This window comes from Coregonus lavaretus, assembly GCF_964263955.1.
Source record: "Coregonus lavaretus genome assembly, chromosome: 1".
NCBI classification, from domain to species: Eukaryota; Metazoa; Chordata; class Actinopteri; order Salmoniformes; family Salmonidae; genus Coregonus; species Coregonus lavaretus.
This window is the reverse complement of record NC_139988.1, coordinates 83,575,584-83,590,100: the sequence shown is the minus strand read 5'-3', so window position 1 is coordinate 83,590,100 and position 14,517 is coordinate 83,575,584. Positions and strand designations below refer to the sequence as shown.

Genomic DNA, 14,517 nt, shown 5'->3' with positions numbered 1-14,517 from the left:
AGGTGCTGGGCTGTGGTGTTCACATGCTTTTGTACATATAGTGTACCTTATCAGGATCAGAAAACCAGTCAGTATCTTGTGTGACCACAGTTTTCCACATGCAGTGCGACACATTTCCTTCGCATAGAGTTGATCAGGCTGTTGATTGTGGCCTGTGGAATGTTGTCAGACTCCTCTTCAATGGCTGTGCGAAGTTGCTGGATATTGGCGGGAACTGGAACACGCTGTCGTACGCATCGATCCAGAGCATCCCCAACTTGCTCAAATGGCTGACATGTGTAAATGTGATATTTCATTATTTATTTTTTGCAAACATTTCTAAAAACCTGTTTTTGCTTTGTCATTATGGGGTATTGTATGTAGATGGAACAATTTAATCAATTTTAGAGTAAGGCTGTAACGTAACAAAAAGTTGAAAAAAGTCAAGGTGTCTGAATACTTTCCGAAGGCACTGTGTGTGTGTATAAGCTCTAATGTGCGAATGGGTGTTTTTAATTAATGCTTTGGTAGTTTTAAAATTACCTTAGAAAGCATTACCCATTTCTTTGTGTTAGGCTTTGAAACAACGACCATGTTTTACACTCCGTTCAACCTGCTGTTGAACTTCTTTCTTCAAATTGATCACGGTGAGCTGAGTTTTAAAAGCACAAAACTGTTTTGACGATAAGTGTTTGATTTGATTTTCAATTGCATTTACATTGATGTCAGAGTGGTTAGAGGGACAATAGAGCCCTGAGTACCAGGCCATTAGCGACCTGATGGTCATTAGTAAGTTAGGTACTACCAAAGCATGTCCAGAGTGCTTAACAGGACATTACCGTGACTAAACGGTCATGTGGAATTTTACTGCGGTCATGACTTATTACCGGTGTGGTGGTAATAAGGTCACTGCCACAGCCCTAGCTGACACAACTAACAACCATAAAACATCTTATTAATTTCCTGGTATTTAATAGTCTTGAGCTAATCACAGTTGGTCAAACAGCAGCCTTCTATGATTGTTTATTCAAGGATTAGGTATCTGGAAGCAGGAAGTTGTCTAACTTACCCTTCTTTAGAACAGCACCTGCCCCTGTTGGCTCTTCTATGTAAACCATTTATCTTTTAAAAAAAGGCCTTCTTCTTATCTAACCTAACCAACCAACCAACCAGTAGCTACTAGCTAGCAGCTGCCAGCTACATAACGGAAACATTCAACTGTGTGTATCCACAGAGCCGATACTACCGAATCATATCCCTGTTATTTCTTACTAAGAGTAACTAGAGAAAGCCATGGAGGCCTGGGCAAACAATTACAGGAGCAGATTTTAGCCACTTCCCCTCTCTCTTTTCTCGGTCTCGAAAGGCTCTGTGACTGAGAAGCCTGGTCAGTGACATTGGTGAGCTGGTGAGTGTTCTTATCAGCCAATCATGTCACTCTATTCTCTTGACAGGGCCTGTGGTAGCCATCTACCACACAGACAGGAAGTGATGCGGACATGAGGGTTATTGAAGACTGTCGTTTTTGTTATTTAAACTGCAGACTTGGTTCCTGTAGTTAAAAAATAAAATTGTGTGTAATTATCACGTTCATGTCAAAGTTCAGATTTCAATATATTAGTCATAGGCTGTTGGAAATCCCCTTCAATACAATGTACTGAAAACTGCTAAGCTTATCAGTTCATTCAAATACAACATTTAACAGCTGTGTGCTATCTATTTGTCTAGGTTCCTTTTTTGCGGGGAATGTTTCACTCCCCCTGTAATTCCCTTGGCAAATATAATTTTGTATTATTCTGTAGAATACTATACTCCAAACTGTAGTATCCCTCAATCATGTGTAGTGCACTTACTATATAATTATTATTATTCACAAAAAAACACTGTAGTAAATACTACAGTAATGTCCACCAAAACACTTTTGTAACTATAGTAAATACTACAGTATTTAATTTGCATATACCCTGCCCATTACCCAATTTGTGCCACCCACACGTGAGAAACCTACATGTCAAGTATAGACCATATATTGTGTCCGTTACAGGTTATAGAAAAGAGCAGAAGCGCTCAACTCTCTGTTCATCTTTCCTTCCTTCCTTCCTTCCAACAGGTTATTTTAGTAGTTCTCCAGTAGGTTTCCTCAAGGAGAAAGCCTCCACTTCCATGTCAAAGATAATACAAAAACAAAATCAATACAGTAAATACTACAGTAATGTCAGCAAATTCACTACTGTAAATACTACAATCTGAAAAAACCTGACAATTATAGTATATGCTATATTTATTTTACTAAAGTATACTATAGTTAACTGTAAATACAACAGTAAATACTACAGTATACTACAATATGAAAAAAATGACATTAATTACTATAGTATATACTACAGTTCTTTCACTAAAGTATTTATACAATAGTTAACAGGAAACAGTAAAGTCTGCAAAAACACTACAGTGAATACTACAATATTTATACCATAGTATTTTTTTATGTGGGCTTCGCAGCAAACATACACTGCTCAAACACTTAAACAACACAATGTAACTCCAAGTCAATCACACTTCTGTGAAATCAAACTGTCCACTTAGGAAGCAACACTGATTGACAATACATTTCACATGCTGTTGTGCAAATGGAATAGACAACAGGTGGAAATTATAGGCTATTAGCAAGACACCTCCAATAAAGGACTGGTTTTGCAGGTGGTGACCACAGACCACTTCTCAGTTCCTATGCTTCCTGGCTGATGTTTTGGTCACTTTTGAATGCTGGCGGTGCTTTCACTCTAGAGGTAGCATGAGACGGAGTCTACAACCCACACAAGTGGCTCAGGTAGTGCAGCTCATCCAGGATGGCACATCAATGCGAGCTGTGGCAAGAAGGTTTGCTGTGTCTGTCAGCGTAGTGTCCAGATCATGGAGGCGCTACCAGGAGACAGGCCAGTACATCAGGAGACTTGGAGGAGGCCGTAGGAGGGCAACAACGCAGCAGCAGGACTGCTACCTCCGCCTTTGTGCAAGGAGGAGCAGGAGGAGCACTGCCAGAGCCCTGCAAAATGACCTCCAGCAGGCCACAAATGTGCATGTGTCTGCTCAAACGGTCAGAAACAGACTCCATGAGGGTGGTATGAGGGCCCGACGTCCACAGGTGGGGGTTGTGCTTACAGCCCAACACCGTGCAGGACGTTTGGCATTTGCCAGAGAACACCAAGATTGGCAAATTCGCCACTGGCGCCCTGTGCTCTTCACAGATGAAAGCAGGTTCACACTGAGCACGTGACAGAGTCTGGAGACGCCGTGGAGAACATTCTGCTGCCTGCAACATCCTCCAGCATGACCGGTTTGGCGGTGGGTCAGTCATGGTGTGGGGTGGCATTTCTTTGGGGGGCCGCACAGCCCTCCATGTGCTCGCCAGAGGTAGCCTGACTGCCATTAGGTACCGAGATGAGATCCTCAGACCCCTTGTGAGACCATATGCTGGTGCGGTTGGCCCTGGGTTCCTCCTAATGCAAGACAATGCTAGACCTCATGTAGCTGGAGTGTGTCAGCAGTTCCTGCAAGAGGAAGGCATTGATGCTATGGACTGGCCCGCCCGTTCCCCAGACCTGAATCCAATTGAGCACATCTGGGACATCATGTCTCGCTCCATCCACCAACGCCACATTGCACCACAGACTGTCCAGGAGTTGGCGGATGCTTTAGTCCAGGTCTGGGAGGAGATCCCTCAGGAGACCATCCGCCACCTCATCAGGAGCATGCCCAGGCGTTGTAGGGAGGTCATACAGGCACGTGGAGGCCACACACACTACTGAGCCTCATTTTGACTTGTTTTGAGGTCATTACATCAAAGTTGGATCAGCCTGTAGTGTGGTTTTCCACTTTAATTTTGAGGGTGACTCCAAATCCAGACCTCCATGGGTTGATACATTTGATTTCCATTGATCATTTGTGTGATTTTGTTGTCAGCACATTCAACTATGTAAAGAAAAAAGTATTTAATAAGATTATTTCATTCATTCAGATCTAGGATGTGTTATTTTAGTGTTCCCTTTATTTTTTTGAGCAGTGTATGTTCAACTTACTGTAGCTTCATCCCAGTCTTATGCAAACCCCTTAGGATGACGTGTACTCCCACACTGGCCAATGTAAATTGGGTCTCACTTGGGAAAACTATCCCCAAAGATTACACAAGCCAGTGGGTCATGGAGCATGAAGAGGTCAGTTGAAGTTTGCATTTCCGTTCCGTCAAAGATGTATTTGCACCAGTGCTAATTGGAAAAAAGCATTTTTACAGGCTACTTTCCGGGAAGCAACCAACTCTTCTCGCCATTCCCTCTGGCCACTAGTAAAACATCTGTTGCCAGGAGGTTATACAAGTGCAAACTTACAAAGAGACGATGAGTGTTGATATGAAAAACTGCTTTGGGGGAAATTAAAGGATTTGGTCCAGTCTAATTGGTAGGGTCCTTAAGAGCAAACAATAAAAAGGCACCATCTTAAGGATGTTTGATCCTGAGGGCAGGTGAGCTGGGAGTGTTTTTTACAGGTAAACACACTCATGGTGACGAATTTCAGACCTGCTCTCTGACCACGTCAGAGAAGCAAATAAAAGCTACTGAGGAGGTCTCGTTTGAATAAAGTCAACATGGAAACGTGCAAGTAACCAATAAAGTTTGCATGGGAGGTTGATATCTTGTCAATTTGCAAATGGACATTAAAACTTTCTACAAAGATGAGCTACCAACAAACTAGCTTGCTGCCTAACTCAACAATTGTTAACTTACTAGCCCAGCTATATTGCACTAAACACAGAAAGACTTCCCTTACTCTCTGAGTTCACTACTCCAACGCTGCCCTGCTAAGATCCCTTTACTATATAATCCTGTGTGCCTTGGCTCACCTCACCTCATTTGCTGTGGAAATAAACACAGGAACACTGGACACCTTGGAATTCCTCACAGAAAACTCCACTTCATTATCGTATAGTCAGAAACTCAAGTGGGGGCTGGGGGTGGGCATAAGAATCAGTGACCATTCTGTTTGGTTCCTATGGTAACGCCATAGGAATAGTGCAGATGGTGTTTTGACAGGCGCCCTGACTATTACCCTTTTCAATGGCCTCATTATTAGCCAGGACGCGAGCGAGCCTTAGACTTAACGCAGCCCATATTTCTGCACCACAAAGGACTCATAAAAACCCTGCGTCTCCAACCACTGCAGCGGCAGGGTTAGTTACCACAGCACAGACTCTGTCGACACAGAGGATTGCTCTGTTGTGGCGTATGCACGCTCAGCGGAGCAGAGCACGTTAAACGTCCAAGGGAGACTGGAAGCCAGATGCTCTTTCTCCGGCCTTATTCGTCTAAACTCTCTTTGACAGATCCTCTCGGCACCGCAAAAACTCCTCACGCTGAATTTGGCACATGTGTTCCATAGGAAATTAACCATAACACTGAACCAGGCATTTCTCCCCCTCTCACTCTGTGCATATTATTGATTTCCATGGCAATAACTTCAATGCAATGGTAGCTCAGGCTGTCAATAATATTGGGACCAGAACTAACTGGGCCTGAATAATGTTTCCACTGCTGCGGACTACTGTGGACAAAGAGACCGTGTGACTGTGTGGTTCTGCGTATGACTCTCCCTGCAGAGCGTAAGAGGCGAAACATTTAAAATCAAAACAGAAACTACACACAAAAATAAATAAATATGTTAACCAATGATTTGTTGTGTTTTAGTTGGGTGTGATTGACTTGCTGAAGCCGAATGAGAAAAAAACTGCACATTACAAAAATATTTGCAGAATGTATCAAGATTGTACTATTTGCACAACTACAGTATTTGAAGGAGCTGATTTGTCGTGTGTGGGAGCTAAACCAACACATTCATAAGAGAAGGCCGCTGCAGCGAGCTCCGACAACAGAGGATTCTTTCATGAAACCTGTAGCCTGGGTGTGAAGAACAAAGATGCTTACCTCTGAGAGTCTGGCCCCCGGGTATCTGAGCAGGCCTCTGTAGCCCTGCAGGCTGACGGTCAGAGGCCCTGCGCCATGCCCTCTGACTGACACGATGGGTCTCTCACTGGGGTGCCAGGTCCTTTTGCAAACAGCCTTCCAGGCCCTCTCTGCTATGTGTCCCAAGAGAATAGACCTCATGATGGCGTTGGTGCCCGTGCACACAGACTTCTCCACCTTGCGGTTGTTTTTGTAGTACCTCCTCACCAGCACGGTGGAGCGCTCTTTCCTGTTACGGATGAACTCGCTGTCCGACAGGCCACTGTCGCTCTTCTGGGGGCTGGTGGACTGCTTGGAGGAGGAGAGTATGGTATCCAGCGAGGCCCTCCTGAAGAACCTCTCCACGGAGACCTTGGCTCTCGGTCTCCTGTTGAGTCTCTCTAGGCTGGAGTAGCCATCTTTCAGGAAGTGCCAACAGCGGGCATCGATAGTCCTGGCTGGTGTTCCTGGCGTTCCTCCCTCCCCCGTGGGAGAGCAGGAGAAGTGGCACTGAGACGCCACTGGCAGGCTGCTCCTCCTAAAGCTGCGTCCGCAGGGCAGTCGTGTGCTAGCCGTGCTGTGCTCCAGCTGGCAGGGAGAGCCCTCGGAGTAGCTCACCTTTGGCAGAGCACCAGCCTGGGGAGTCACAGCAGGAGACGAAAACCCCTCTGTTCTCCTCTCAGACTGGTTTTCCTGAGGCTCCGGCTCAGTCCCAGCGCTCCCACAGACAGAGTCAGCCTCCTGGCAGGCTGAGAGACTTTCCACTGGATCACATGTCAGACACAGCTGGGTGGAACTGGAACCCAACACTCCAGTCCCCCTCTCCCCCAGAGATGTGGCACTTCGCTGGGCTACAGCACTAGCATGTTTAGGGTTAGAGTAATCCCAGCATTTGCATCCTGCATCCAGAAACCTCCCCTCCCCACTATCATAAGATAACTTACAATACAGAGGGATCGGTGAGCAGCAGTCTCTTCTGCCCTGGTGGCTAACCTCTGGCTGGTGAGAACGTGGACGTGTGTTGCTTTGACTCTGAGACATGCCGTGGTCTGAAGAGACATGGTTATTGCTGGTCCTGGCTGATAAGGCAGAGTCCACCACTGTCGCACGACCCACAGCATCTCCTATGTCCTCGGATGCCATAGTAACGCTTTGAATTTCCCCGAGGTCCCTTTGTCCCTTCCCAGCAAGAAGCTTCAGATCACAGAGCATTTAGAGGTGGTGGATGGGATAGCCTTGATCAGGAACATACAGCCAGTCATGCTCCTCCAGACTGATGTGGAAACAGAAGCTTTTCCAGCTGTACAAACCAGCCGGGAGAAAGGGTGAACTTTGGCAAAACGAGGAATTTCCTGACAGAACTATCCCGAGTCAAGAGCTTACAAACCCTTCTTCAAAGTGTAGTGTGGGTGTGTGTGACAGCAAGGTAGTCACTGACGCCTTGGCTCGCTCCTCCCCAGTCTAACTGGTATGCCTGCTTTCTGGATCTGAGAAAAGCAAGAGAAGACAACAGGAAAAATGCAGATTAGCACCAGAACCGTCTGTCACAAAGGGCCATTTCAAAAATCTGCGCTGAGATTTTTCACTTCAAATGTATGCCAAAACAAAAACCACTGATTTCAAAGTTGAACAAACCATACAACTGTATGCACAAGGACTACTTTGAACAATTTACAATAACGTTTTTACAAATACACATTTACTGGAAGAATTGTGGATGCAAAGTTTGGTCAGAGAATTTTGGTAAAATCTCCCTCAGTTTATGGACCATGGTTTTCCAAAAACTCTTAAAATACCTGCTCAGAATTAAGTTTTAAAAATGTCTAGAAAGAATGGGGTGTCAGATTTAACATGACACCTTGACTTTGAAATCTATTTTGGTAATTAACTACAGTGAGTGAAGTGGATTTACACCTGGTAAAAGAATTGCGGTAACGAAATGTCATCATGGGTCCCTGATCTGTACTAAACAGCCATTTGATTTCAAATTGAATTTGGACTTTATTGCTATAGCCCATAGAAACGCATTGAATAACACATTCATAAATGGCAAAACAGACAGTAAAAACATTTATCATAAGGAATAAGGTTTTGGAGTGTCTGTCCTATATCTAGGAGATAAGAGATCTTGGGAATTATAATATTTACACATTTAACCCACTTTTCTTTTTTTTACCGGTACTGGGTTACCCTCTGCCACTTTCCACCGCAGATGCGGAAGGCCAACATAGGTGGATGCGGTGGATTGAGACGCAGCCCATACAAAAAAAAAAAAAAACATCTCTACCCTTAGACGGATTTTGATGCAGTTATTTTATGTTCATCAACTCTAGGGTGTTTTAATGGTGATGTATCCTAAATTGGTACACAAAAAGGTAGAAATATGCAAGATACTCCTTTGCCTATTTGGATATTATACTACACACTATTATTTTAATGAGCTCCGGCACCAAACAAGACCAAATTTGGTTGGTCCGGAATGGACCAAATCTGAACCAGCCAGACTTCTGTTTCACAACTTTGGACGTCAAATCAGAGCTCAGTAGAGTACAGTATAGTTTAGTACATTATAGTGTACTCTACTCTAGTGTGCTTTCCTGTGTGTGTATTGAACTCTACAGGACTATACTCAACTTGTTTTACATTACAGTTTTAAACTCCCGAGTGGTGCAGTGGTCTCTGTCGTAGCCGGCCGCGACCGGGAGACCCATGGGGCGGCGCACAATTGGCCCAGCGTCGTCCAGGGTAGGGGAGGGAATGGAGGCAGGGATGTAGCTCAGTTGGTAGAGCATGGCGTTTGCAAACGCCAGGGTTGTGGGTTCGTTTCCCACGGGGGGCCAGTTTTAAAAATAATGTATGCACTAACTGTAAGTCGCTCTGGATAAGAGCGTCTGCTAAATGACTAAAAATGTAAAAATGTAAATTACTGTACTCTCCAAACTTGTGAAACATACAGGTCTATGATTGGTTCAGATTTGGTCCGGTGACGGTCATTGCTCAGTGAGTAAGGATGCTGCTTACAGTAAATAGAAAGAGGGGGCTCATGGGTAGGTGTCAGTAAGAGCCGGGAGAAGTGACGTTAACTGAAGAGAGAGACAGAGGGGGAGGGGTTGTCTAGACTTTGACCACCAGATGACAGACAGAGAAAGAAACAGTTATCAGCTGAACATAAGAATAGGCCAGTGGAAGGGACTACAGTAGCAGGTGACCCAACTGTGGTTTGTGACTATGATTTCTCATTGTAGCTAATTCAATAGCAGAAATTCTGTTACCAAATTGGTAACAGAATTTCTGAAAAATAGGTAACAGAATTATGGAAATGACCATAACATAAGCCAAGTTTCTTTGACTTCTTCGTTCTTCTCATCAACAGCAGACTAGGCTGGCCAAACAATTCAATTTCACTAGGCCTTTAAGATCAACTGCAACCCACGTGCTTCATTTTGTGCAAATACTTTAACTTTGTTGAGACTGTCATCATGCTGTCAGTTATCACAGCCTAGTTCTGTTGTGTCTCTCCCGACGCTATTTTTTTTTTTTTTTTTTTTGGGGGGGGGGGGGGGGGGCCTTCACTGCATGAATGGAGGCTTTTTTTAAATCCTCAATGACACTCCAGTCTTTCTCCTGCCTGGACAACTTCCAGAAGTTTGAGAAATTGTCACCTCTCATAAGAAACACACAGCTGTCCAAAACATCACTAGTGAGGATGGCAGCAGAAAATTGTGCTGTAAAAAGGCGTGGGTAGCTGGAATGTGAGGCCTCCGTTCGGGAGGACTAGTCCAGAGAAGATTATGGTTGAGAATTGGGTCTTGATTCTGGGTCAATTTAGCTAGTAGTCAAGGCCTAGTGGCCCTCCAACTTCTCACACCCACACACACAGTAAATCAACGCGTCAGAGCAAGCAGCCTCTTTTCAAGGCACAACTTCACATTCTGAGAGGGAAGAAAATCACTTTAGCCAATGGAAGAAAGACAAGCAATCCATTCATTCGTTTGGAAATGGAATCAATTCTTAATACAATTTAATTCATTTGACTGCCTGGCTGTCTGTGCCCTTTGATTAAAAGCTTTGATATTCCACAGATGACAGAAAACAAGTCCCTCGTGATCGGAGCGTGTTCGTTTTCAGTTTAATCTCTAACAAAAGTCAGTGTGTTGTTGCTCCACGGGAAAGGCACCAACTGTAGAGTAACTTTGTGTGACAATATAATTATGACAGGGAGTAAGGTAATTACTCCGAAAGTTGTTGAAATAATTATTATCCTCTGGAAACTCTTCTGATCCATGAATCACACTAAACTAACTGGTTGGATAAGGAAAAACATGAATCCTCAAAGCAAAGGAAAGCTGGGAGTGAAACAGACTTAACACCCTCACTGGCAATGAGCGTTGGGCCCCCGTTACTACTAAGGTAACTCTGATCTCTCTTGCAGAGTTTGGAAATCAACAGTCTCAGTCCACAGATCAAAGTTTTTGTTTTCGGCTGAGCTTCAATCACGCCAATACATACAAAGTGGTCTGGAGGTCAAATCACAGCTTGGTGCAATTCAAGGGAGGAAACCAGATCATGGAGAATATAGTGCAGAGACAACAGACGCAAACCCTTTTCAATACTGTACTTTTTATATAACAAGTGGACTTCGGTCCTTACCTCTACAGTTATCAGGTCCTGACACAGACTAGGTTTCTGTTGAGAAGGGTGTGATGAAACTATTGTAGATCAAACATCTTCAGAGCTAAACTTCTCCCTCTCCTTTGGTATTCAGGGTTGAGCGCACTGCTGGAAGACACAAACACATAATGACATTGACTTGAGGCCTGAGGGGTTGGGCAGTCAGGATAAGACAGCAGCCAACCAGAGCAGCTGTAGGACTTACATGGCGGCCTTTACCCCAATAAAGTGATTATGTTCATTGTTTTTCAACAAAGACTGTCACCTTTGTGACAGATAGCGTTAAAGAAAGACACATGGAGTTGACACATAGCAAGTTGATAAGCTAGCTAATTGCCAACAGCCCTCGAGTCGATAACGGCTTGGTTCTCAGCGGTCTATTGTCTCTCGCAGGTTAACGTTTGTTGTCATGAGTCCTGCCCTGGAGTCAGAACTGAGCAGTTGAACGAAATTGACTATATCGTAGAAATTCATTAAAAACAAACATTTGCTTTTTGGTCTTAATTTAGGGCTAGGCATTAGGGTTAGCAGTGTGGTTAGGGTTATGACTGAGGCTGTGCCAGCTAGTGACCACTCTGAAGAGCTGCCCCGAGTACATGAGTCATCTCAATAAATGCCAACCTGCTTTTCCCTCTTATCACTCTGACATCAATGTAAACGCAAAAAAAACAATTGTACACTTCATGATTGAATTTAAATAAATCGGAATGCTGAAGATAAAGATGATGCACTCCCATCATCAGTTATCAATGGCTGTCTAATTATTTTGGTCAGGTGGAAGTAGCCCATCATGCTTTTAAAACTCACCGTTACCATTGTTTGACCTCACTGTGATCGATCGAGTTGAAGAATGGTCAACAACTGGTGGAAACTGAGTGAAAAACATGGTCGTTGTGGATTTTATCACTGCCCTATGGGAAAATGTGTAGAATTGCAGAAAATGTCCTGAAAACCGCAACATTATATCTACACCCCATGGCAAAATGTGTAGAATTGCAGGACATTAACTTGAAAGCGGCACTATTTCTCTCTCAGCCACCACCAAGAGGGGGGCCACTAAAATATTTTGCCCAAGAGGTGGGGGGGCACACATCCAAATCTCCCTTAGCTCTAATGCTAGAAATGTTTTTTTTTTTTTTACTGATCCCAGCTTTCTATTGCTACTATTACTTAAGTGTGCTTGCTGAAAGCAAGAACAACTTTAGAGATCCAACATACTTACTAGTCTTACTACTACTTCTGCTGCCACCTGTACCGCCAAAACCATAAACACCAAAAGAACTTTAAAATGTGCAGGCTACATGTCTTTGTGGTGGTTGAAAAAAAATGTTTTGATACTCCCAAAAAGTTTGCCACCACAACCATACTTGCATCTATCCCAATGCATGTTAAATGGCCATTTGTTTTAATGGTAAAAAAATTCCACCACCTGTAGCACCAAAATCGTAAAAGCTACAAAACTACTTTAAAATGCCCAGACCGGGGGAGCAATCAGCAGGACACAGCGTTTTGAAATGGTCAGATAGCATATTCCTATGTAGAATAAAAATGCCTCTCTGGCAAACGTAGAATAAGGAATCACGTCAGCTCTGTGTGTGGCATTTCTATCTGCAACGTTTGACAATGCTTGGCTACTGAACCCGGCACTGGTCAGGTTGCTTGAAAAAAATCATTTTGATACTTTTTACACTACAACCATATTTGCATAAATGCCAATGCATTCCAATGGCCATAGGTTAACATGGCAAAAGTTTGGACTGTAACCAGTCTTGAACTGTTTACGCCAGAAGTGCCATACAAACTTTAAAACGTGCAGACCTGTCTGGAATAGGTTGCTCGTATACAGCTTTTTTGATACAATGCTTATTTTTTCAACTATAACCATTTAAAAATTAGCATAAACGCTCAATAGGCTACAAAGGGAAGTATTTGAATATCAATTTGTATTAGTGTTTGCCAAATTTCATGAGTATCACAGCACTATCTGTAGTCAGAGTGAATCTATGCAGAGGCCATTTGGATGAATCAAAAAATGTATGCTTAATTTTATCAGAAAGGATGTGTCATAGAATACTTTGACAATGGACAGATATTCTTTAATTCCTTAAGAGATTTCTTCACCGTTTTAACCAGTTAGTTGTACAAAGTTTAATTTTGCCTACCTACCGGATGTGGAGATCCCTGCAGCTACCTCAGGATTGTGATGGTGTTTTTGTTGGTTGGGTACAAGGTTGAGAGTTGGTTAAAGTATCGGTGTTGTGAAATTGAACCACAGGTGCCACACCTCCCAAGTTACCAAACCAGAAACTCTGAACACACTGCCAGAAAGATGACACTCCTGTGAGACTGTGAGAAATCAAATGTCTCACACTGAGGCCGAGATTGATTCCGATCCGTGTTAAATTTACATTTTAGTCCTTTAGCAGACACTCTCATCCAGAGTGACTTAAGGCGTCAGCATGCTTCAGTTCGGCTGGTGCCGAACACGGCTAGGCAAACGAGTGTGCTCGCATATTTCCTTAAAAGACCATCGCTTGAAAAATGAGAAAAAGAGGCAATAGTACTGTTATCCATTTTGAGCTGCCGTAGCCAGTATACACTTCCTCAAAATAGTTCGAATGTATCTACATTTACAGATTTCTTGAGTTATTAATTTTTATGTTTTTGCAGAGGAGATCTTAGTCGTGCAATTTTACACCCAACTAAGCTGTTTGGTGCAGTATTTCTCAAAGAAAGAATGTGCATGAAAACGAGTTGTCCCTTTTTGAATGACAACAAAGACTGAAGAATCCCTACTGTTGACCAATCACTCACGAAGGGGCATAGACTTCGGCTTGCCTCGACAGAAATAAATATATGTGCCCAAACAACCGAAGTCGGTAGCCGAACTCGAAAACGTCCTAAAGTCGAAAAAGAACTAAAACGTCACAAAATGTCGTCATAACACAGCGCAAACTCTTCCAAACTGTTTCGGCTGGGAAGCATGCGGACGCCTTTACAGTTAGTGCATTCATCTTAAGATTGCTAGGTGAGACAACCACATCACAGTCATTGTAAGTACATCTATCCTCAATAAAGGGGGGGGGGGGGGTCTTATTTAAGATACTCTTTGAAGAGGTAGGGTTTCAGATGTTTTCAGAAGATGGGCAGGGACTCTCCTGTCCTAGCATTAGGGGGAAGCTGGTTCCACCATTGGGGTGTCAGGACAGAATAGCTTTGACTGAACTGAGTGGGAGCTTACCTCCCGTAGAGGTGGGACGGCTATGAGATGTTAGGTCCACCTTATAGCGAGCAACTGATGTTTAAAGGTCATTTACAACTGACATTTAAAAGGTCATTTCTGATTGAGCCGATATATGCATACCCTAGCCGAAAAAGGGCGATCGGATTGAACCCCGGCTCTTTGTAATGTGAGCAATGTACGGGCACAAAATCTAGTCTGCTGATGTAGGCTCATGGCACAACAAGTTATGATTGTATGATGATAGAGGATACATGATATATACTGTGTACAAAACATTAAGAACACCTGCTCTTTCCATGACAGACCGACCAGGTGAAAGCTACGATCCCTTATTGATGTCACTTGTTAAATCCACTTCAATCACTGTAGATCGGGGTAGGCAACCCTGGTCCTGGAGTGCCGCAGGCACTTCATGTTTTTGATTTAACCGACCTGAAAGACCAGGTGTTGAATTTAGGCAATCACTAAACTGATCCATTAGCTCAGTTGGCCAGGTATGGTGCCTAGTTGGAATAAAATCCTGCAGTACCTGCGGCACTCCAGGAAAAGGGTTACCTACCCCTGGTGCCTTGAAACATGGATTGTGTACGTGTGCCATTCAGAGGGTGAATGGGCAAGACAAACGATTTA

At 43.7% G+C, this 14,517-nt stretch overlaps 1 protein-coding gene across 3 annotated transcripts in view; it reads right to left on the bottom strand.

Moving 5' to 3' along the window:
* The window catches only part of plce1 (phospholipase C, epsilon 1), a 77,487-nt gene that overhangs the window by 59,815 nt on the left and 3,155 nt on the right, over positions 1-14,517 (bottom strand). For all 3 annotated transcript variants that reach the window (XM_084160419.1, XM_084160418.1, XM_084160420.1), the window contains exons 2-3: positions 10,623-10,751; positions 5,955-7,459 (exon numbers count right to left, since the gene is read on the bottom strand). In XM_084160419.1, the coding sequence (XP_084016545.1) occupies positions 5,955-7,184 (1,230 nt within the window). In that variant the 5' untranslated portion in view covers positions 7,185-7,459; positions 10,623-10,751. The remainder of the gene's footprint in view (positions 1-5,954; positions 7,460-10,622; positions 10,752-14,517) is intronic.